This window comes from Lactuca virosa, chromosome 5 (genome assembly GCF_052849685.1).
Source record: "Lactuca virosa cultivar CGN04683 chromosome 5, Lactuca_virosa_CGN04683_v6, whole genome shotgun sequence".
Classification (NCBI taxonomy): Eukaryota; Viridiplantae; Streptophyta; class Magnoliopsida; order Asterales; family Asteraceae; genus Lactuca; species Lactuca virosa.
In genome coordinates this window covers 348643215-348667091 of record NC_136430.1, presented here as the reverse complement: position 1 = coordinate 348667091, position 23877 = coordinate 348643215, and the positions used below count along the sequence as shown (strand labels likewise).

The window sequence follows — 23877 nt, the reverse complement described above, 5'->3', positions numbered from 1 at the left end:
TAATCAAATAAGATCATAGAGAAACGTAACAAACAATGAAAAAAAACCATTTATCCACCTTATCTCAACATTCTCCTTTTCCGATTTTAGTTGGAGTTTAATGTTCCTTCAACAAAAGTATGTTTAGATTAAAAAACTTGTTGGGTAGTTGTTGAAATCTAGCATGTCCAAATCTGAGAAGTATAAAAAAATGCAAATAAAAAAGGGGACATTGGGAAAATAAGAAAAAAATACAATGTTTTAAGTTTAAACCATTACCTTCAGTCCAATCAAGTTAATCCTTGACTGCATAAAGTGTTGACCATCAAAGTGACTTTCACAACACATGAAATTACTTTTAACGTTATTATCATCAGAGTTCTAACAAAATTACATAAGAGATGAACTAATTTTCATGTTTTCAACTTGTTATTATTTTGGTATGAAATATAGGAAATGTGAATACCAAGATAGCCTTTACTTGTAGCCTGAATGGCTCTTTCCTTATGTGCATCAACAATGGTTTAGAAGAAAGTAAGCTATTTGCGGATAATCCTAACGTATGTATGGAGGAAGTAAATTATAAAAGAATGTTAAATTAATTATCAAACAATTATAAAGATTCTACAATTAAGTAATTAGTTATTGGGTCATACCATCTCATCGTCGTGTAACCATTCACTCACTCTTTCCTATAGGCTCGACATATCAGTTCCTGGAAATAAAGACCAACAATGAAGTTCAGTGAGGAAGTTTTAGGAAAGTCAATAAACAGGAGAATTATAGTATATAAACATCAGATCCGAACAAAATGACATAAATAAGTGAATGTGGGTAGGTTTTTACATTTATTGTGCGTAGGAGGCGACAAAGAGACACAATATTTAGAGTAGAAGATGCCATGAGATGTCCTAAAATGCAGCCAACATCCCTACCTTTTAAGTTGTTGTAACAATCTTGTTGCTTGATAGTGATCAACATCTATTCAATCCAAAAAAAGCCATCAATTTTTTCAAAGAAAAGAGCCTTATATTTTCATTCAAGCCTTACAAATCAATGATGTGGAATCACTTCAAAAATAATAAGACTAAAAAGTTCCAAGGATATTATATTTTTAGAACAAAAAAAACTTGCTTTGGAAGCGTCATTAGAGCAAAGAAAAAATGAAGAAATAAAAAACTGAAGACAAATTCAGGATTTCAATCTTTTTTAACAGCTCAGAAAGGCCGGGATTATCAGCTTGGTGAGAGGAATCCTGGCTAGGAACCAACAAAGTAATGTGGCCACGACGAAAAGAGCATTTACGAAGCCGTAATGAAGATCCGAAGTACAACAAATAAACTATAAAAAGTAAAAACTACTTACAAATGTGAATGTAAGCCCAACAAATTATCACTTCTGAATTATAATGAATATCAATTAGTTTCCCCTGCACAATGTTGAAAATAATAATAAAAAAATTAAGTATTATTTCAAGGGCTCATTAATTAATAAAAAAAAGTTTTTTAAAAAAAACCCACAAATCAGATAGAATTTATACTCCTGGATGTTTTTGCATTCCCAAAAGTTTCCACTACTTCACTGTAATTTAATCCCGACTTCTATCAAATACTCCAAAACTAATTTTGCTGTTACACCTTTCTAGCTCCAGTTTTCCCGCTACATCAAACAAAAACAATCCATTTTTGAAAAAAAAATATAATTGTAAAAAGGAACAAGTTTTTTGACTTCATTGAAGTTAATACAAACCTGACAATAAATTGGTTGGTTTACACCGTCTGCAAGTAAAAGCTACAATGAAGCTCGTAAGTATGAAAATAAACCATCAATATATGAAGTAGTAAATAAAAAGGCTAGAGAAGCACCAAATGAGAGAGAGAGAGAGAGAGAGAGAGAGAGAGAGAGAGAGAGAGAGAGAGAGAGAGAGAGAGAGAGAGAGAGAGAGAGAACAACTACCAAAACTGACAAGGAAAAAGACAGATTCTAAACCATGGTCAATGTATGATGTATACCTCTAAAAGATATTGTTCTTTTTTTTTTTACTTAATGGACTTAATGAAGTGATGTATATTGGTAATTCTTTTTAACTTAATTCGGAAAAAATGACTTCTTAAAGAAAGTTAGGGAAAAGAAGGTTTTCACCATTAAGTCCAAAGCCTTTTACACATTTATCTCATTTGATTTTCTACTTGGTCATCGCTTAGCGTTTCAGCGGACCTTTACTATTGAGATGCGACTTTGTTTCGTTTTCTTGACTTCCCTATCCATGATTTCGACAAAAAAAATTATAATTTAATCTTAGATATATAAGAGTTTAAATATATAAGAGTTGAGGTTAAAATTTATTATGCATTGACAAAAAAATACATATATTTTGGCTTATTAACAAAAAAATTACCCTTGATATTTTTTATTATAATTTAACCATCAAAACTTATTATTATTAGCGGTTACTTGAAAATAACCGACTCTAATCGTTTAATTGCAAGTAATAACCAATTTTAATGGTTAAAATACAAAATAAAATCAGCGATAACTTTATTATTAATATAACCAAATTATAGTACTATAACATATCCGACTTGCACACTCAAAGACCGCTTGCACACTCAAAGACCAAGCACCTAACTCTCACTTTGTCGTCCATCCACTTCTTTGTGTTTCAAGGCTTATTCGGTATTTCGGCATATACCCGCGAAACGTCGATTTGTTCTAAGATCCGACTCGCACACTCAAAAGTCAAAGATTCGCCATCAGTGGCAAAGAAGAGACTATGCAAGCTTCTTTCCTCTCATCTGATCATGGAATTCCTTTCTGCAAACCCGAAGGGGTTCTTTGCTCACAGAGACTCCCTTTCAAACCCGATTCACCATGGAATCTCAAGTACAACCATACTCTCACCTCCTGCATTCGGCTCTCTGCAACACTCGATTCACCTTGCAAAACAAATCTAATCTCCCTGCCGACCACTCTAACATCGCACAGCCGAAGCAGTACTGGACGTTTTCTACCTCCAATTCTGTGCAGCAATTCGTCGAACAGTTTGAGTGCAAACGACGATATTGTTCATAGCAGTGGTAGGAGTTTTAGGGGTTGGGTGGAGGTGGTAGGAGAGACAATATCCACTTTGTTTCCGATATGGGTGGCATTAGGTTGCTTTCTGGGTCTTGTGAGGCCGAATTCATACAATTGGGTCCAACCCAAATGGACCATGATGGGTATTACTTTCACTATGCTTGGGATGGGGATGACACTCACATTTGATGATCTTAAAGGGGCTTTAGCCATGCCTAAAGAGCTGTTCACGGGTTTCTTTCTCCAGTACTCGGTTAGTTCTTTAATTGCAGTGTACATGGTTCAAGATTCTGAAACTGAATTTGAAATGGTGTTTTTGTTGCAGGTGATGCCTCTATCAGCATTTTTCATCAGTAAACTTTTAAACTTGCCCTCATATTATGCTGCAGGTTTGATATTGGTTGGCTGCTGCCCTGGGGGTAACTAACTAACTACACTCTTCTAGCTCTCTTTCTTTTTCACTTATACTTTAACAGATGCACATTCTCCTACATACACTAATCTTGATTCAAATAACCAAAATTTCCATGTTTAATTCTAGGAACTGCAAGTAACATTGTGACCTACATTGCAAGGTATGTAACTTTATATACAAGTAGGTAGTATAGCTGAATCCCCATATTACTTAAATGACACTGACTTATGTTTTGGTGTTTTTTCAGGGGAAATGTTGCTCTATCTGTATTAATGACAGCTGCAAGCACTGTATCTGCTGTGGTAGGTACATAACCCTTGCTGTTTTAGTAGATATTTACTTATATATATATATATATATATATATATATATATATATATATATATATATCAATGTACTTTCATTTATTTGTTTTGCATAACATCCTACTTTGAAAAATCAACCCAATTTTTTAATGAGATTTTGTATTGTCAGGTTATGACTCCATTCCTGACAGCCCATTTAGCTGGACAATATGTTGCAGTAGATGCAATTGGACTCCTTAACTCCACCCTCCAGGTCAGACTTGTTTTAAATCAAGAAACTGTTTTAAATATTCACCAAATACATAAAATTCAGTAAAGAATTAATTGTTGTAAAGGTTGTGTTGCTTCCTGTATTGGTGGGTGCGTTTATGAACCAATACTTTAAAGGGGTAGTGAAATTAGTGGCTCCATTGATGCCACCAATAGCTGTAGCAACTGTAGCTGTACTTTGTGGGAATGCAATTGCTCAAAGCTCTTCTGCAATCCTTATGTCTGGTCAACAAGTGGTCCTTGCTGCTGTTCTTCTTCATATCTCTGGATTCTTTTTTGGTTATATTCTTTCAAGATCTCTTGGAGTTGATGGTTCTTCTTCAAGAACAATATCCATTGAGGTTGGCATGCAGGTAAGCTATAAGTTATGTTCTTTTAAAAAAAAAGTCAAAATGGAATGTTCTTTTAGCTTCAAGATTGATAAAAACTGAATCTTTTTTGTGTTGTTTTAGAATTCGGTGCTTGGTGTGGTTCTTGCTACACAACATTTTGGGAATCCTTTGACTGCAGTGCCATGTGCTGTTTCTAGTGTTTGTCATTCGATCCTTGGGAGTGCATTAGCAGGAATATGGAGAAGGATTCCACCTGAAACTCAGGAAGTGAAAAGTGAACCCTAATTCAGGATTTTGTTGTGTTTTTTTTTTAAAGCTTGTTGGTTATGTATTTTGTGGGAGAAGATTACTAGTATTTTGTTTGATCTGGCATTTAGTTTTAAAAGGAAAGATTGGCTTATGTTTTCTTATTGATGGGGTTTGATGTTTTTAGGTTTGTAGAGTTGCTTTTAGTGAGGTTGATGTATCGAGATTAATATTTAATAGTATGTGAATTTTGTATTTCCTGTAGTTTTCATCTTTAAAAAAATATATATGTGAACAATAATAATATCATACTTTTTGTAAAAAAGGAATTGAATTTGTATGTTTGACGTTGTTCATGGCATGCCATTGGAAATGATTTATGCACCTTTTTATATGAATAATGAATTAAACAGGTGTGTTTCTCGTTGAGTTTGTCTCAAGTTATAAATGATTTTGGAAAATAGATGGATTGTGAGACTCGTTTGTTTGATAAAAAGTGGTTGAGAACAAAAGTGCAATGAAGGAAGGGATGTATATGAACTATGAAAGGAAGATGATTTGCAAGTTTAATTGTATTTCTATCTTAGTCGCACATTGGTGCGCGACCCAAGTAGAAAGGAGAGTGCCCATTATAAATTGATAGGCTTCCCAAGAGCAAATTTATTGGCCTTTGCCTTTGTTTCGTGCTAAATTTTCTCGCAAAATATTAGGACTACGAAATTCTTCAAAGAATTTTGGGTGATTATTTTTTGGTATTGATAAAATTGACCATGAAAGTGTCTGTTTTGTCACCATTTGGTCATTGAATATTAAATTGTGCTAATTTAAACACTAAAGTCCCAAATTTGTTACCATTTAGCCATCGGCCCCGTTTGATACGCATCTTTCCAGGTCCAAACAGATCTTTCTGGCTGAATGGACCGGAAAGACTGTTTGATTTGCACAAAAGAAGGGGTCTTTCCCGGTAAGATATGTCTTTCCCAGAAAGCCCCAAAATCATATCTTTCTGGCTGAATGGGCTGGAAAGACAATTATACACCAAACCCCGCCTCTTTCTTTCTTTATTGGATTATTAATTTTTTTAAATAACTTTTTTTAAATTTATTTTTTATTGAATTATTACTTTTTTTCATCATTCAGCACAGTCAATCAGATGTACAATTAAACAACATGGTTTCTTTCCCAGTCAGAAAACTTTCCCAGACAGCACTTTCCCAGACAGAAACTATCAAACGGGACCTTAGTTTTTCCAACTTATCATTGCAACTTGCCACGTCGCACTAATAGGGCGCCTAGGTGTTATAAATTAAATGAAGCGTCGATAACTCTTTGTGCTTTGGTTCAAAATCCTAATCATTTGCTCTCTTTTTCTCCTATTGTATTCAAAATTCTAGACTGTAGTTGCCGATTTTTTACATTCTTTCAAATGCTTCCAAATTAAAGAGCAAAATAGTTACTTAAGAAGAAAAAGCGTTTGCCCATTGGTATAATGAATCTTATTAAGCATTCCATTAAAACCAACGAAAGATGAATAAACCTAGTTGATATAAAATAAATAGTCATGACACTAAAATAGACATTTTCTTAACCAAGGGACTAAAACTGTTATTAGGTAAAACTTCATGGACTATTTTTTGTAGTTAACTGTAATATAAAAATTGACTTGAGCTTTGACGTCCATATACTTTAGGTGCTAAATTTTCTACCCATTTTCAAGAACCACCGGACACCCTAACCAACCGTTAAACAGCAGCAGTCAAGAATCAAACAACCCCTCAAGACTCTTCTTCACTCGTATTCTTGTTCTAAGAAACGACGGAAGAACAGCGAAATTCTGGCTCTTTCTCAGTTTCTTTCGTAGAAGAATCAGCGAAAATGAGCAGTAATGTGGTTGAAGATGGTGGTTACTCTTCGCTAAAAGACTTGAAATTGGAAATCATCACAAACGTGAGCGATCTCGATGGCACTTTTTCTCTTTGCTTTTGGCTGTATCTACCTGCTGATTCATCCCCTTTTCCTTCTACCCTTCTTCGCCAGGTCTGTTTAGTTTTACTTCGATTAAATCCGATTTGTGTTTCCTACAAAAAAACACCATTTTCGTCGCGGATTTTCATATTTTTATTTCGTGGTTTTGAATGTCGAGATGATAAATGTTCCTTTTCTAATGTGATTCTATTAACAAAACCCTTCTGTTCATAAAGATTTTGTGTTTTGTTTGTTGTAACCGCTGGTACATGGGTTTTGTTCGTTTAAGAATGAGCACTGATTCTTCAAGAACAAAACACTTCCGCAACTCTATATTTACTGGGATCATTTGATTCTTACAACAATTGTGTATTAACAGGTGTCTTTTTTCGATTTTGCAGCATCATTCTGATACAACTAGCTCTACCCCGTTTCTTTCATTGAATGCAAATAAAGAAATCGAGCTTTACCCAATTCTTTCTGTACCAAAAGACACATCAATTCCTGAAGATGTAGCTATGGAAACAGAAATTCCCACTGCAAGAACCAAGATTGATGTCCCTCTAAACAAATGGATTCACATTGGATGTGAGGTATACTTTAAGCACATTTTGAAAATTCTTATTAAATTGTGATATGCTTGTGCTCATATCTTTAATGATTTGAGCTCTATGATTCTTTGGATTAAACAGGTTTCTACTGATACTATACGACTTTACATTAATGGTGAGATTGTTGGTGAGAATCATGTAGCTTACACTTCTGATAGCTCAAAGAAAGTTTCTTTACTTGGTGCTAACAAAGATGACTCAGTTGAGGGTTATCTCTATGGTGTGGAAATGTTTCCTATTACATCTTCTATTAAAGATCACTTTGTTAAGGTGCATCCTTGATTATTTTTTTCTTACTAATATTATCAATAATCTTATAGTCCCTTTGTTTTCATACTCATCATTTTTTTTCTTTATGTCCAGGACCCTCCTATGCAAATGTGTGTTGATAGTTCAAGTGCCATTGATATTGAAGAAGACAATGATGGTGTGTGGACTGTTGTTGGTGGCAAGGTAAGGTTTAATAGATTTATCTTCACTAATGCTTCTTAATATCCCATATTTCATTTCATATTTGTATTAAATAGTTGTGCGTTTGACCATATTTTGGTATTTAATTGTCACATTGTTACATATGAAATACAGGCTTCTTGCCGTAGGAATTTCTCCTTGGATGTTGTTTTAATGGATGCTTTTGGGCACTTGGTCAACAAAGAAATGGAGGTTTGTAAGGCAAATTGACACTTAGTTTGTGTTTGTTAGTTGTTACACAAGTCAAGGCTGTTATGTTATGTTCTATCATGTCATGTGTAGAAATGAGGTCTTAAATTTTCTAATATCAATTATATTATAATAAGGTCAAGCATATTATTTTTTTTATTGACAGGTTGTTGCTACACTTACATATGCGGACAATTATGCACATGTCGAAAAACCAGATGATGCAGAAGCTCCACTGCTGACAAGTTATGATGGAATCGAGTTTGCTTCATGGGACAGACCAAGTACACTAATTAATGGACATGCTTCATTTAAGCTCAAGATATCTCAGGTAACATTTAAAAACATATAAGCTATGAAAACTTTATATATGTATATATATTTCTGTTTATTTTACATGTTCTTTATCTTCTCTTGTCTCAGCTTTCATCAAAGTGTGATAACAAGTTGTTTTGTATTAAATTCAATATTCCGAAGATGGGAAGATATCCATTTTTTCAAGTGTTTTCGCGTTCTATTCGGTGTATTTCACGTAATCGTACTACACGTCCATCTACTTTGATATGGAAAAGGTCAACCACTCTTATGCATTCGGTCAATGGAACCTTTGGGCCAGATGGAGGATCCATTGAGCCCGTGAACAATGTGGTTCATGAGGCAAAACCAAGCCCACCATCAAAACGGATCAAGTTAGAACTTGCAAACCCCTTTGTGCATTTAAAGCCTGATGATTCATTCAAGCAAGGATATGAAGAACACCATGAGGTATAAACTCTTCAATCCTATTACTTATTAATTCATTAAAAGATTTGATTCTAATTCTATTAGCCGTGTTTGGTTTGTGGATTCCGGGGGAGTTTGATGGAATTGGAATTTGTGAATCGTGATTCCATTCCATGACTTGTTTAGTTGCCAAATGAATGGAATTTAATTCTGTCACATTCCTTCTAATTGTTCATGGTTGATGAATTTCACCATTCCTAGAATCTAATTCCATGGTTTATGGATTTAACCATTCCGAGGGTGGGTGGAAGGAATTTTGATTTTATTTTTTCCTTTTTCATTAAAAGACTAAAAAACCTCCATTCTTATCTATTGAAATGAATGGAAACAAAAAAAATAGTAATAAATTTTTTTAAAAACTATTCATTATTTATTAGGTCAAAATGCAAGAAGTAGCAATGTAGTTTCTAATTTTTCGTATCATACCAGTGTACTCTCTTTTTTCTTTATTACAACATTGTACTTTTAAATGATTCTTTATTGGAGTATCGTACTTTAAATTTTTTACCAATTATAGCAATGAGATTTGAATTGTGGTGACATGGCACAAGTTAACATGTTTTTATGCAATGTCATTGTCCATGTAGGATGTACATGTGTAATATGTTGCTGACATGGCAAAAAAAGTTCTTTCTTAAAAAGAACTGTCCATATCAGATGGGATTTAGATCACTATTGATGAAATGGCACAAGTTGATATGCTTTCATGCAATGTCGATGCCAATATGCTACAAAAGTTATATGATAACGCATAAAAACATATTAACCTGTGCCATGTCATCAATAGCAATCTAAATTCTAAATCTCAGCTGACATGGACGTTTTTTTTTTTTTTTTAAGTTCAATTTTTCCCACATCAGTAGTATATTACATGTGTCCATCCTATGTGGACAATGAAATTGCATAAAACATGTTAACTTGTTGCATCACGTCATCATAACCCAAATCTCATTGTTATAATGTGTAAAAAATTTAAAATACAAGTCTCTAATAAGGAATAATTTGAAAGTACAATGTTGTAATAAGGAAAAAACAAAGTACAATGCTATAATAAGGAAAAATCAGAAAGTACATTCCGTTTTCCTTTTTATTTAACTATTGAAGATCACATTCCCTTTCCTGCCATCCAAACACATGACAGATTCCAATTCCTTTGACAGATTCATTCCTTCCAAAAACATTCTATGAACCACCTCCTTACTTTTTAAGACATGTTGTAGATCTTGACTTTTTGTTTTGCAACAGGGTGATAGATCAAATGGTAGGATTTTGGAAGGTAGGGAAGAAATATACAATTCATCATCTGACACAGATAGTAATAGTAATAGTAATAGTAATAGTAATAGTAATAGTAGTGAAGCAACAAACTCATGTAAAAGCAATGGGAGTCCGGTTTCAGACCTAACTGTATTCAAATACTGCCTTGGAACCCTAATTGAAAAATCTCTTCTTCTAAAAGACCTTGCAACTTCTGCTTCCCAACAAGATGTTATGGACTTTGCCATGCGGGTTTCACAGTTTTCTGGTTGCCTTCATCATCGGTAATTTGCTTGCATAAAAGTAAAACCAACATTACTTTCCCTTTTTATCTAATTGAATTTGGATTCCAGGAACCAAATAAGAAGTTCAAAGAAGATGATAGAGGAAGGAACAAAGGTCTGGAATTCTGTATTGCAGAATCACCACCATGTGTTGTGGGATAATATGATTCCGGTTTTAAGAGACCAGTTTATCAAGATTTCTTCATGTCGGAATAGATTCTTGGTGCATCAGGTCCGTGTGTCTTACAACTCTCTAGTCTCTCCCCTTGAAAGGATTCCGATTCCGATTCTGATTCCGATTCCGTCCTCGGAATCTTTGAAATTTACTTTTTTTCTTTTTGTAGGATTTTGAGGTGTTGAGAAGAATTGGTGGTTGCCAGGACTCAGTGACTCAAGAAAACTTTGAGAAGTTGTGGTGTTGGCTATATCCTGTGGCTTTTGCTTTATCACAAAACGGGCTTAATGAAATGTGGGATTCCAGATGGATTGAAGGACTTGTTACAAAAGAAGAAGCGGAATCTTCACTCCAGGGTCCCACTGGGGGGCTTGTGGACCCCGGCACATTCGTGCTACGGTTTCCTACATCTAGAAGCTGGCCCCACCCTGATGCTGGGAATCTTATTGTCACTTATGTTGGGGCTGATTTTGCCATACACCATAGGCTCCTCTCTCTTGACTTCTTTCACAGGTGTGTAAACTATATATGTGAAAAGTATAGGGTTAAATCATAAATGCAAGAAATAGCAACGTAGTTTTGTTGATTTGTTTGTTATAGCATCCTACTTTTGTTTCTAACTATTGTATCATTGTACTTTGAAAAGTCTACACAGTTGTAGCAATGGCATACAAATACAAAGCAGTTTTCACAGCTATATTTTTCAAAGTATAATGTGCTCATAAGAAAAATGTTGAAAGTATGATACTATGTGTTGGTAGATTATTCAAATTACAATAATTAAAAGCACAATGTTATAACAAAAAGAAATGAAAATAGGATGTTGTAATACATAGATAAATACAAGTATGTTGCTATTTCTTATATATGTTTCTATCTTTTTGGTTTTTTGAATTTGTAGTTCTTGTGGCAATGAAACGTTGGGGAAATCACTGAAAGATATGCTGCTTGAAGAGCGTGAGTTATCTCGACTAGGAAGGCAAGATGATGATGACATTTTTTTTCGTGTGGATTTGGGTTTTATATATGAACTAATTGTGGGAATTTTTGAAATTGCAGGATTACAACAAGAAGTGTGCGTCTTGTTTGAGATGTATGTAACTATGTATTTAAGGCAATGATTTCGTGCCTAGGTCTTGTTTTTAATGTTGATGTGTTTCTTAATGAAGATCATTCTTGGCTTGTTTTATTAAATTTATTTCTCTTAAATTATATTTGAATATCAAACTTAAGATGATAGTAGCCAATGGAGAGAGTGAAATAGCTGGTTTACAACAAAAATACTTTAGCAGGGATGAAATTTGTAACTTTCAACATACCATAGGGACTAAAACTGTAGTTTACTTTACCCCATACTTTCTTTAAAAAAATGCTAGGATAATTAAGTGGTACAAAATTAAAGTTGGTTGGTACTTATTGAAATTGTTGTTATGTCATTGTCACAAAGTAGTTAGTCAAATAGGTAAACATGTTACAATTTACCTGATTGCATGAACAACGATATAACTTTAGTGGTTCAACTTCTAAAAAGATGAGGTGCCCAAAAGGAACACATCTATATATTTCATGACTTTATCCACATGATAAATGAAAAACATGAGAAAAATTGTTATGTTAGATGGTTAAAATGTGTATTCTCTTTACAGATAAACCAAAATTTAATAAGATAAAGGCTATTGTACGTGATCTAATAAATATTGATACATTTGTGATTTAACCATCTAGAAGTAATACTTATTTTGGGAATATTAACATTGATTGTATTTGTATTAACTGACCAACGTGTTGTATCAAACACCACCCACATATAAAACAAATTTAGGTACAATATTGTTGAGCTTTTATAAAAATAAAAAATAAAAAAAAAGTTTTTAATTGTTTTCTTTTTCACGGTTTAACCGAAGACCTATGGCTACATGTAATGAAAATAATAATTTTAAAAACAATACATATATGTTTATAACGTTCATATGATTTCAAATCCTATTGACGGATTAATTTATAAAGTATATATAAATTGAAATTATATTTCTTCTAGATATTAATTTTTAATTATAAAAGAAAAATGGAGAATTAGAAAAATAAGGCATTTCTCCAAGATCACACAACTGATGAACGTTTCTGAATTGGCCACCAACTGCAATGCCACACACACAAATTGAAGTCGTAGATAAGGTGCCCTTTTCTCCCTTCTCCTCCCAATACCTCTTCATTCATACGACCCTTTGGTCAAATCAAGAAACCGATATATATACACCACTACCTTAATCGCTGTTAATAACCCTCTGCTGTTTTGTACCTTCCAATTAAAGCAAAAGCAAATTTAAAAACCAACTTCGTTGTTTAGCATATGTGGACTTTTCGGATCCACTGAAAATCTACTATATCTATTCAAGATTACAGTTCTGTAAGCCTCTAACCTTTCTCTTGGGTCCAAGTTCCAACTTGCGTCTTCCTTTCTCTCTCATTTCGCATTGTTCTTCGATATTATGGCTTTTTGCTTGGCGGGTGTTTGCTTATACTCGAATTAGCATAATATCCTAGTTGGGTTTTCGATTTCATTGAAGAAAAATATAATCTTGGGGATATTTAGGAAGATGATGCCGGCGACATGCCATAAACTTGAGTTTGGTCGAACTGCGTTTGTTGATTCCGTTCCTTGTGGGTGTTCTTTCAGTTCTTCATTCGACCGGTTTCCTTCAAGAAATTACGCACGAGCGGTGATTAGGACTGTGAATAGGGGCTACTGTGGCGGTGGCCGGAAATTGATATGTTGCCGCCGTGATAATAACATCGCAAAGTGTCGAGTGTTTTCAACTGAAGCTCCTGGGACTTTACTAAATGGTATCAATTCATTACAATTTGATTCATTTTGGTGATCTAAGTTCTAACATAACATAATGTTTATCAATAGGTGATGTACCAGGTCCTCCACCAGTTTTAAATGGGAAGAAAGAATCCACAACCGATTTGTTTGAAGCTGTTTCTGATGACCTTCTAACATTGAACAAGAATCTACAATCTGTAAGTATTTCTTAGTCTTTTACAAGATTTGTGTTATCAATATTCTACACACTTTCGAGTCAAGTTTCCTTAGCTTAATGTACTTCAAGATTGAAGATTGTGATCATGAATTTGAATTAGTGGTCCATTACAATGAGTTTCTTTTTTACTTTTATAAAGTGGTTAATTTTGATGATTCTTGATATTTTTTGTGTGGTAGATTGTTGGTGCAGAAAACCCGGTTTTAATGTCTGCAGCTGAGCAGATTTTTAGTGCGGGTGGAAAGAGAATGAGACCAGCCTTGGTTTTCTTAGTGTCAAGAGCCACATTAGCACTTGCAGGTTTAGAGTGAGTATTTTTATTTTATTTTAAAATCTTTTTCTTTTGATTCCTGAATGGTTTTATATAATGTAACGAGTTTGTTTTTGTGAATCAGTGAACTCACGAGAGAACATAGGCGTTTGGCTGAGATCATTGAAATGATTCATACTGCAAGCTTGATACATGATGATGTGTTGGATGAAAGCGACATGAGAAGAGGTACAAACTTGTACTCTTTCTTTTTTTACTTAATGGACTTAATCCAAACAGATATATACATATTTTTGTTTCTTACTTGACTTGATACAAACCGAAGGGTCTTAATATGTTAAGTGGAACATCGATGCTCAAACTATTAGTAATATGATGATTAAATTTTGTGTTGATTTTGAGTTACTAATCATATGCTTTGATTAAATATAATCACATTTGTTATATAAAATAAATAGTGATTTCTTTAATTTCAACTCTATAACAATTCTTAAATAAACAATAATTTGTTATTCAACGTCATTTCTATATAGAAGGGTAAAATGGTCATTTACTTAGATTCAGACAGTTTATTCGTCCAGATAAGAGTAGATGGTGTGTCTCTTTTCCTTAATGCAGAAATAACGACTTAATAAAGAAAGTCAGGGAAATGCCCTCATTCATCATTCCCTTGTATTTCCTCATTTTTTTTTTTTTTTTTTATTTATCATTTTTCATTCTGTATGTAGGTAAAGAAACCGTTCATCAGATATATGGTACACGAGTGGCAGTCCTAGCTGGCGATTTCATGTTTGCCCAGTCATCATGGTACCTTGCTAATCTTGAAAATCTCGAGGTCATAAAACTTATTAGCCAGGTATATAATCTAATTTCAATTTCTACACTTGAAAACATCAAGAAACAAAAAGGGAAGAAGCTAAAATCTTGAGAACTATTATAAAACAGGTTATTAAAGATTTTGCAAGTGGTGAAATAAAACAGGCATCAAGTTTATTCGATTGTGATGTTAAACTGGATGAATATTTAATCAAAAGCTACTATAAAACCGCATCATTAATCGCTGCTAGCACAAAAGGAGCAGCCATTTTTAGTGGTGTAGCCAATGATGTCAGCGAACAGATGTATCAATATGGGAAGAATCTTGGCCTATCCTTCCAGGTTGTCGATGACATATTGGATTTTACACAGTCAGCAGAGCAATTGGGTAAGCCAGCTGGCAGTGACCTGGCCAAAGGAAATCTTACTGCACCCGTGATTTTTGCTCTTGAAAAAGACTCGAGGCTGAGGGATATTATTGAGTCAGAGTTTTGTGAAACGGGGTCTCTTGGAGAAGCTATTGAACTTGTGATGAATAGTGGTGGGATTGAAAGGGCAAGGAGTCTTGCTAAACATAAAGCTGACGTGGCAATTCAATGTCTTCAGTGTCTTCCTCAGAGTGCTTTCCGGATGGCTCTTGAGGGGATGGTTAAGTTTAATCTTGAGCGGATTGACTGAAAATATATTTGATATTTGATATTTGAAGAGATGTATAAGGTTGTGAAATTATAGGAAATTCATATAAGTGGAAGAAAGGAAATAAAGATTCATGAGTGTTGTTGTATACTGATTATTATATTCTTTTTAAGATGATCATAATTCTAAGTTCTTGTTCGTCGCTTTCTTGGTTTTATAGAACTAATGTTGTTCCTTCCAAGTTAGATTCAAGTTCATCTAAAACACAGCGTTTCTAATTTACTCTAGAAGAAATCATAATGAAACCACAAAAATCGTTTTTGGATCATATAACTATAGCAAAGACATAAAATTTATAATTTATTCTAGAAGAAATCAGAAGTTTACGGTTTATAATGTTGTATGTGAATTCATAAATAGTCATTTTATATAATTTTATCGCTCAAATTAGACGCGATAAGGACCAACTTCAAAACCAAATAGAAACCAGTCCACATGAATAGAAAACTATAAAATCCGTTTTTGAACTATATTGAAAAGTCAAAACCAACGATATAATAAAGGGCTAAATTTTGCAATTTGCTCTTAAAGAAAGGGCAAATTTTCAATTTGCATTAAAGAAGTCATAATGGTAGAAGTTGAACTTAAAATGTTGTCCTTGAAATATTTGAATCAAGAAGAAAAGTCATATGGGCCAATTAATAATCCAGAAGTGCATAGAGCCATAGCCCATAGGCCATAGACGCCTAGACGGAATCCTACGAAAATCCTTTTGGTTGGTTCGACAAAAAGACATTGCGAGATACTCACGAAATTTAGGAACCATAATAGTTTACAAATTTAGTAACCATACACTTTGTAAATTAACCAAACAAATACAAACTATACACTTTGTAAATTAACCAAACAAATACAAACAATAGTTTGTTTGTGTTTGTTCGTTTAAGTTAGCTGAACAAATAAACGAACGAGTTTTCTTGATCATGTTGGTTCGTTTAACAAATTACCATGTTCATATTCGTTCGTTTATGTTCATGAACATGTTAAACGAACATAACCGAACAAAGATAAATAAACACAACTGAACATAAACAAACATATAATATAGTAATGTAATAAAAAAATAATTAAACAAATATAAACATAAATAAACTTAAATAAACGAGCGTAAACGAACAACATAAATGAACATTCACAAACATAAATGAACGACCGAGACCATTTTTCATGTCCGTTCGTTTAACTGAACGAACGAGAATTTGTGTTCATGTTCGTTCATTTATTAAATAAACGAACTTCTCACCGAACGGTCACGAGAGGTTCGTCGAACGTTCAAATCGTTTACAACCCTAATAATGGATTGTTTGAAGACCATGTAAAGGATGCTACAATAAATTATATTATTCAACGTATAAGAAATTGATAATTTTAAAAATAAATTTAAAATTATACTATTTAAATATGAACATGCACTAATCGTTAAGGATCCATGAACCCAAATGGAAGGGACAGAAATGATGTTCATGTAAAGAAAAGAAAAAACTAGCTCGTCTAGTTACACAACATCATCAAATACACAAACACATTGAAGATGATAAGATGATGAAGTTGTCCTATGAAAAAAAAAAAGGAAATGTGACTACCTTAAAAGAGGAACCAAATAATCTTAGAGATTTAATAATGTCTCATATAGATAAAGTAACTAAACATGTTAAAGAGATAAAAGATTTGTTCAATTTTTCAATGAGGATGAAAAAAAAATAAAAAATATAACTCGGAATATACAAGATATGAGAGATGACCAACTTGTGGATTATCAAATATTGTGCAATAAGACTAGAATAAAATACAATAAAATATGGATTGTAGGTTAATAACTTGTTTCTTTTTCCCCGAATATCGGCTTTGTAATATGTTAAAATTAATTTTAATGTCAAATAATTTTTTTTCCCAAAATATGATATGTTTTAAAATTCATGAATGATATAGAAAAAGTGGGAGGATTAATACAACTTTTAAGATAGATAGATGACAAAATAATTGATTAAAAAGATCATTTTAAAAAGTGGATCATTAGAGAAAGTTTATGAGAAAAGATCTTTTGTTTACTATTTGGAGATGCTCTTAATAGTTAAATATTGTTACACTTTTTTATATCGTATGCTTCATTTTTTCTTTTTTTTTATATACTTTTCCTTCCAGGTGTAAAGAAAGTGAAACCAAAGCCTTTTAGCAAAAAGACATTTTGGTTTTTCAAAAAACCAAATATGTAGTTCACTTTCTTCTATATATGAAAACCAAAAAACACCAATTTAAACTGAAGTACCTAAAACATTATTTTATGTATAAGTTTAATTAATTAATATATCATTATCTTTTTTACGTCAATTTGTGTTATTTTTTTAGTTAAATTACTGTCTTTTTGTAAAAACATTATCCCCATAATTAATGAAGAGACAGACCTCAAATAATAATAATAATAATAATAATAATAACAATAACTAGATAAGAAACCCCATTTTATGGGGCTTGGATTTGCTAACACCGAAGAAAACTGATGTAAGACATTAGGTTAAAGAGGGTGTTAAGGAGATTATTGACGATTCGTTTGCTCAGCACTATGCTCTCCAACTGTAAAGTACAATGAAAATAACACAATGATATTTTTGGAAAATAGTCATCATACACTTTTAGTTGAATTCCTTAATAAAAACATAACAAAAGAAAAACTATTTTAGTAGCTTATACTTTTATTACCGATCGTTATTGAATTTCTTGAGTTAGAAATGTGCATAGTTCATATAAAAAAAACCTTAAATCACTTGTACAACATGCTTTAAAAATGGTCCTACTGACACAACTTCGCATGTTATGAATCAGAAATGCAAAATACCAGAAGTCTTGTTTTCCTCTGTAGCTTCACATTTTGTCCAAATCAGATTGCCTATCAGAAGAAAAACATGAAAATACTGATACATTCTAGAGCTAAACCAAAAACAAAAGCCCTTTAATTCTTCTATTTATTTCCTTATTTCAACAAATCTCATCCAAAAGGAGCATCAGGTGTGAAGGCAACTAAATTCATTGCACCACAAGTTTTGAACCGTAACAGGACCTCAACTGCAAAATTCATAAGCAGACAATTACAAGATGAAGAAGTTGGCTTCCCAAAATCAGCAACCACATCCAATGCACCTATAACATCTAGCAACAAAACCCATAAACCTAAATCATTAACACCAACCATGACTACCACTTCCTCAGCATCACTTACAACATCCACACCATCCTCATCAAATGCATCTAAAACTTCAGCAATTGGACCAATACCATCCTCAACACCTACATCTACAACCAGAACTTCAGCACCTATATCATCGAAACCATCCTCAACACCGACATCCACTACCACATCATCAACACCTATATCTACTACCACAACCTCAAAACCTTCATCGACACTACCATCCTCAACAACTACAGTAACTACCACATCATCCTTACCTAAAGGAACTACCACATCCTCAACATATACATCTATACCAACACCTAACCCATCACCAAAACCTATCACAAAATCTACCCCATCACCAACACAACCAACCGTGAATGGATTTGTTGTGGAAAATGTAGAATGTGAAAAAAATTCCTCTGAAGATTGTGGACCAGATGGACGTTTAACTGTTCATGTTTGGAAAAAAAACGTAAGTTACCAATCATATCTTACAACGTTTTTCTATGTATAACCTTTTAGTGTACACGTACATATGAATTCAAAACTAAAACGATCACATGATAATTTGCAGGCTCATGCCACCAGACCCTTGTGCACACATTATTAGTCGGTCATTTTTACAAAAAGTAGATCCACAAGGGTACACTTGGGAAAAGTAAAACGAAGAAATGTGTGAATTATATTAGGAGGAGTTCCAGGTAGTTAACTATATGTGATAAATTGTTGTTTGGTAAACATTTACATTTAAACTTATGCTTATATTGTTACTGTTTGGAAAAATGTTGTTGGGGTGAAACAATAGACTCGTTGGTGAAGCAAGCTTGGGCAAGTAAAGCGACACAAAGTTATGGCCAATATCTCACCAACATGCGGAGCCCACAAAGAAACCCACATGCCTTTAAACCAGCTCATATTGCACAAGAAGTCTGGAACTCCTAGCAAGTAAAATGGAATACAGATGAATACAAGCTAAAATCTGAGCAGAACAAGAAAAATAGGCGTAACGGTGTGGCTGATGGAGTAGCACAACCTACCCATAACGTTGGATCCGCAAATCATTTGAAGATAGCTTTTGATTTGGTATTTTTTTAATGGTACATCAATGTTTATGTTTATGTGTATATTTGACATTTTATGGTATTTATGAAGAAGAGAAAATTAGGACGTGATCCACCCCATAGTGAATTGTTCATGTATACACATACACGAAGAATCACGATGTAGCCACATTCACAAATGAAAAAGATAGACAAATTCATGTAATATTCATTTCAGTGCAATTAAACTTTTATATTGTAGCTAGTCCATAATGTCATTCATAACTTTGATATCTTTTAACTTATATTATTTTTATTTTGTAGGCGACCTATATACAGAAAAACGGGAAGAGTTGGAAGCTGAAGATGCTGAATTTGAGGAAGACAAATTATTTTATGATGTTGATGGTGGTCATGATAAAAAAAAAAGATTTTATGGTTTAGGCTCTTTTGCAAAGACGGTTCCCAATATTAACGGTAAAACGGATGTATCTTACATTCCGGAAAAAAAAATGATGAAATGGAAGAAATGAGGGAGCTTGTTGCTAAACAAAAAGAGCAAAAATGAAGAACTTAAAGAAATAATGAAGGCCCAAGAAGAACAAAACAACGCAAGAGTCGGACAACTTGAAAAACAACTTAAAACGACAATGGATCTTACTAATGTCATTACACAACAAACAACACTAATACGTCATAAAGTGTTGATATGTTTATTGCAAAGTATTTATTTTAGATTAGCCACTTTCCATTTTCCATGTAATGAAAATTATTGTATTATTTTATGTATAATGTTATTTGATTTTTTTTGTTATTTTTGGTTTTCATATATTACTACAAAATGATTTGGATTTAATTTATAAATAAGTTATCCATCCGTCCATATGAAATCTTTGATATGGAATCCGCTATATAATATACACCACGAAAATTGCTAGGGATTCACCACCACAGAATTTGCTAGGAAGTCATCAAACGGAAGTTGTTAGGGATTCATCACCACCAAATTTGCTACGGATCCACAACCATGGAATTTGATAGCGGTTCAGTACAACGGAATTTGCTAGGGAATCACCACCACGGAATTTGCTAGAGATTCATCACCACGGAATTTTCTAGGGAATCACTACCACAGAATTTACTAGGGAATTACCACCACAGAATTTACTAGGGATTCATTCACCACCGCAGAATTTGATAGGGAATCATCACCATGGATTTTGCTAGGGATTAACTAAAATGGAATTTATGATAGAAGAACTACCACAGAAATTGTGATGGAATCCTACTACAGAATACACGACGGAATACCATCTGGCATGTTGTTGACATTAATTTTGACAGTTGAACCTGGATTTGATCTCCTAATCTATTCTCCATATGACCATAACTTTGCATAATGTTCCACAAGAGTTCCATCTATTAGTTGAAAAACATATTTCTTAGCCCTCATGCATTGACCAAGACTGACATGAATACCAAACTTCCTAATAACTTCTAATCTTAATTTTCTGACACTCATCTTTTGTCTGTGTAAGATTTGTTTAGTATAATGACTTCCTATCCATGAATATGAAACCAATGAACCTGACTTAAAGTTCCTAGCACAATTATGTTGCAAGCTCAAAGATTTAATCTGGAAGCTGTCTTTATCACTCATCCATGATGCCCATAACCTGAAGGTACACTTACCCTTGCAACAATGTGCCAACAACCTTTTCCTATCATTTTTCAAAAAACATAATTGGTACTTATTGACTACGGCATAGTTGCACAACATAGTTTTTATTTGAGTTGGATCTTTAAATCTTATACCAAGTATGGGCTTTTGTTTCTTCCAGTGTGTTGACTCATTAAAAATGGCATGAACTTGACTTTTGGGTTCACTTTCATCCTCATCTTCTACATCATAGTTGGTATCCTCCTGCTCCCCTTCTTCTTGGGCACACAATTTAGTCAAGAATTCATCATTACATGTCCTATTCATAGTAACTATTTCCTAATTAAAATCCACTATCACATCCCTAATGGTACCTATGTCATCATCCCCCCACCACTAATAAAAGAATCATGGTCATCATCTCCTCATTCTGACTCAAACATATCATCTATTCCATCACCAATATGGTCCACATAAATGGATATTTGATTATCATTTCCATATGCATCAAAGATGAAACCTTCATACTCTATTTCATTCGAGATAGGCATATGGCCACTCAAAAGGGGAGCACATGGCTCAATGTAGAATAGCTTCTTACAATCTATTGCATGAAACGTTCGAAAAAGTAATACACTTTAAGTGTGTCATACCAGAAAAATCATGATCTATGAAAGTGAATTTCATACCGTTAGTGTAAGATAAAAGGCGACAGATAAACACCCACTTAAAGTTTAGTTCCACTATCGGAAATATCGCATGGGGGTTCGAGGTTGACATAACTTCTTTTTTCCTCATACTTCACTTCGTTCTGTGGAGGAATTGTAAACCATAGTTTTGGTTCGAGGTTTTGGAGTATTGCTAATGAAAAGGATGACTAACAGTTGAACTTAAGTTCCTTTCATTTACACTCGACTCGTCTCATTTAACTTGGTAATTACGTGGAATTGCCTTCGAAGCCTTCGATTTTCTTTTTATTCGTTTTTGTAATTAACACGTAAGCAAAGTAACCGGTTCATATAGTTTCTTGGTTCAAAATGGCGTACTTAATAGGTAATTTGAAATCTGAGGGACTACTTGAAAAAAATTTTTTGAATGCAAAGCCAATATAACAACCCAAAAAAGAAACATGAAGGTATATATAAAAATACTTCAAACTTCAGTGGCAAAATTGAGAAATGGCCGTAAACCATTATCCCAAATTGAATTGAATTGGATAATCAACCTAATTTCACCCCCAAAATTTCAGGTTGCGTAAGAGAGATGAAATTATGGTTCGGCAAATGGACAGCCATTGCTAAAGAATCAGTCGATCGAGCTGCCATTTTCGCCAAATTCCTCTGTTTGCTTCACGTCACCAATACTTACATATTCTCCCCTACCCTCGTAATGCTTTGATTTCCATCTCTACACTATGTGTATGTATATACGTCGTCGTGATGGTGGTGGAGTTTTTGTTTCAGGTTTATGGCCCAAGTATGCTGCCGACGTTGAATTTGACTGGCGACGTGATATTATCGGAATACATTTCACATAGGCTAGGGAAGGTAGGTCCGGGTGACGTTGTGTTGATACAATCACCTGAAAACCCTAGAAAAACTATTACAAAACGCATTGTGGCCATGGAAGGGGAAGTTGTTTCGTTCTTAGTTGATCCTAGCCGCAGCGAAAAATCTCGTACTGTAGTGGTAAGTGGTAACACTCTTACAATCCGTTTCTCGTTTTTTCTTCCAAAGATTTGGTAGAATTTATTACATTTATCATTGCATCAATTAGGAACTTATCATTTGATTTTGGTGATGAATTCAAGAACTTAGATCGAAATTTAAGTCGTGATTGTAATATGAACTTATAGGTGCCGAAGGGACATGTATGGATTCAAGGGGATAACATTTATGCATCCAAAGATTCTCGGAACTTTGGTCCAATTCCTTATGGCCTAATTCAGGGCAAAGTTTTGTGTAGAGTGAGTAATTTCATCACTGTTTGGTTTCCTGGTAGATAATGGGTCATTGTTATATCTAAATCGTGCACTTGTGTATGCTGACTGTAGGTGTGGCCAGTAGACTGTTTTGGATCGTTATGACATGAAAATCAGCTTGAAGAATCAGTGCACCATATTGATGATGTTTGTTTGTTTCATAAGTTTTCTTAATGTATCATATTAACAACATTTCAATAAGACGTATTCCCTACAATGACCATATTTTGAAGCAGCATACTAGCATGTAAGCACAAAACCATATTTTTCTGAACTTATACAAAATAACCAAAACTATGGCGAATTTGAGCTTGCGAACTTTTCTGACAACTTTCGTGGATACACTTAATGTTTCAAGAGATTAATTAAGATAGATTCAATGTTCTCTGCCAAATAAAGGTTGCTAAGGATGCACCGTTTAACGAAGCACAAGGATTTATTATTGATAAAGAGACCTCCTTTAAATTGTTGGTCATTCATTATGAATTTATGATCTCCACACATCAACATAAAGTATCTCATTCTCAAGTTGTTCGGCGAGCTTATGGATATGTGCAAGTTATATCAACCAAAAGTAGGCTACTTTGCCTTGTTATATCATCTATGTTGACTAAGAGCTATAGCTTCAATTCTTGTTCCAATTACTTATTTTGTGCTTAAGATGAAGACTAATATAGAAGAATACAAACATCTAGCTTATAATAATCTGCAAGCGAGAATGATGAAAAAGAAAAAATCATTAATGTTGAAAAGAATGCCAACTAATAACATTAAAGAATAATCCATTATTTGCTACAAAAGAAGGCCAACATGACATGCTCTAAACAACAAGAACAACTT

General features: G+C 33.6%; 4 protein-coding genes across 5 annotated transcripts; all 4 read left to right on the top strand.

Moving 5' to 3' along the window:
* The first annotated feature begins 2568 nt into the window (after positions 1-2568).
* LOC145116964 (Sodium Bile acid symporter family) lies at positions 2569-4877 on the top strand. The gene is made up of 7 exons (XM_079053260.1): positions 2569-3307; positions 3380-3473; positions 3596-3629; positions 3717-3771; positions 3944-4027; positions 4110-4397; positions 4497-4877. The coding sequence occupies exons 1-7, from the start codon at positions 2753-2755 to the stop codon at positions 4659-4661; spliced, it is 1275 nt and encodes a 424-aa protein (XP_078909386.1). The 5' UTR covers positions 2569-2752; the 3' UTR covers positions 4662-4877.
* Positions 4878-6323: 1446 nt separating this feature from the next.
* On the top strand, positions 6324-11569 carry LOC145116211 (SH2 domain-containing protein A-like). 2 transcript variants are annotated; one of them, XM_079052575.1, is made up of 12 exons: positions 6324-6659; positions 6989-7180; positions 7280-7468; positions 7562-7651; positions 7784-7861; positions 8025-8189; positions 8282-8623; positions 9887-10182; positions 10252-10414; positions 10527-10870; positions 11259-11314; positions 11417-11569. In XM_079052575.1, exons 1-12 carry the CDS (start codon positions 6498-6500, stop codon positions 11476-11478), a joined length of 2139 nt encoding a protein of 712 aa, XP_078908701.1. In that variant the 5' UTR covers positions 6324-6497; the 3' UTR covers positions 11479-11569. The 2 variants fall into 2 exon arrangements, with proteins under 2 accessions (XP_078908701.1, XP_078908702.1); XM_079052576.1 differs by having other exon boundaries at positions 11259-11336.
* A 1208-nt stretch (positions 11570-12777) lies between these two features.
* LOC145116210 (solanesyl diphosphate synthase 1, chloroplastic-like) lies at positions 12778-15322 on the top strand. The gene is made up of 6 exons (XM_079052574.1): positions 12778-13201; positions 13272-13381; positions 13581-13708; positions 13797-13900; positions 14401-14528; positions 14618-15322. The coding sequence occupies exons 1-6, from the start codon at positions 12955-12957 to the stop codon at positions 15164-15166; spliced, it is 1266 nt and encodes a 421-aa protein (XP_078908700.1). The 5' UTR covers positions 12778-12954; the 3' UTR covers positions 15167-15322.
* A 6933-nt stretch (positions 15323-22255) lies between these two features.
* Positions 22256-23341, top strand: LOC145115617 (Peptidase S24/S26A/S26B/S26C family protein). The gene is made up of 4 exons (XM_079051957.1): positions 22256-22442; positions 22520-22744; positions 22912-23022; positions 23110-23341. Exons 1-4 carry the CDS (start codon positions 22320-22322, stop codon positions 23140-23142), a joined length of 492 nt encoding a protein of 163 aa, XP_078908083.1. The 5' UTR covers positions 22256-22319; the 3' UTR covers positions 23143-23341.
* The last annotated feature ends 536 nt before the right edge of the window (positions 23342-23877 follow it).

Excerpts from the sequence above, each read along its gene's own strand:
- LOC145116964 (XM_079053260.1), top strand. The coding sequence starts at position 2,753 with ATGCAAGCTTCTTTCCTCTCATCTGATCATGGAATTCCTTTCTGCAAA. Across the intron at positions 3,308-3,379 it reads GTTTCTTTCTCCAGTACTCG|GTGATGCCTCTATCAGCATT; the intron begins GTTAGTTCTTTA and ends TTTTTGTTGCAG. Across the intron at positions 3,630-3,716 it reads ATTGTGACCTACATTGCAAG|GGGAAATGTTGCTCTATCTG; the intron begins GTATGTAACTTT and ends GTGTTTTTTCAG.
- LOC145116210 (XM_079052574.1), top strand. The coding sequence starts at position 12,955 with ATGATGCCGGCGACATGCCATAAACTTGAGTTTGGTCGAACTGCGTTT. Across the intron at positions 13,202-13,271 it reads TCCTGGGACTTTACTAAATG|GTGATGTACCAGGTCCTCCA; the intron begins GTATCAATTCAT and ends GTTTATCAATAG. Across the intron at positions 13,709-13,796 it reads TTAGCACTTGCAGGTTTAGA|TGAACTCACGAGAGAACATA; the intron begins GTGAGTATTTTT and ends TTTGTGAATCAG.
- LOC145115617 (XM_079051957.1), top strand. The coding sequence starts at position 22,320 with ATGAAATTATGGTTCGGCAAATGGACAGCCATTGCTAAAGAATCAGTC. Across the intron at positions 22,443-22,519 it reads ACATATTCTCCCCTACCCTC|GTTTATGGCCCAAGTATGCT; the intron begins GTAATGCTTTGA and ends TTTTTGTTTCAG. Across the intron at positions 22,745-22,911 it reads AAAAATCTCGTACTGTAGTG|GTGCCGAAGGGACATGTATG; the intron begins GTAAGTGGTAAC and ends ATGAACTTATAG.
- LOC145116211 (XM_079052575.1), top strand. The coding sequence starts at position 6,498 with ATGAGCAGTAATGTGGTTGAAGATGGTGGTTACTCTTCGCTAAAAGAC. Across the intron at positions 7,181-7,279 it reads GGATTCACATTGGATGTGAG|GTTTCTACTGATACTATACG; the intron begins GTATACTTTAAG and ends TGGATTAAACAG. Across the intron at positions 10,183-10,251 it reads TCTGGTTGCCTTCATCATCG|GAACCAAATAAGAAGTTCAA; the intron begins GTAATTTGCTTG and ends TTTGGATTCCAG.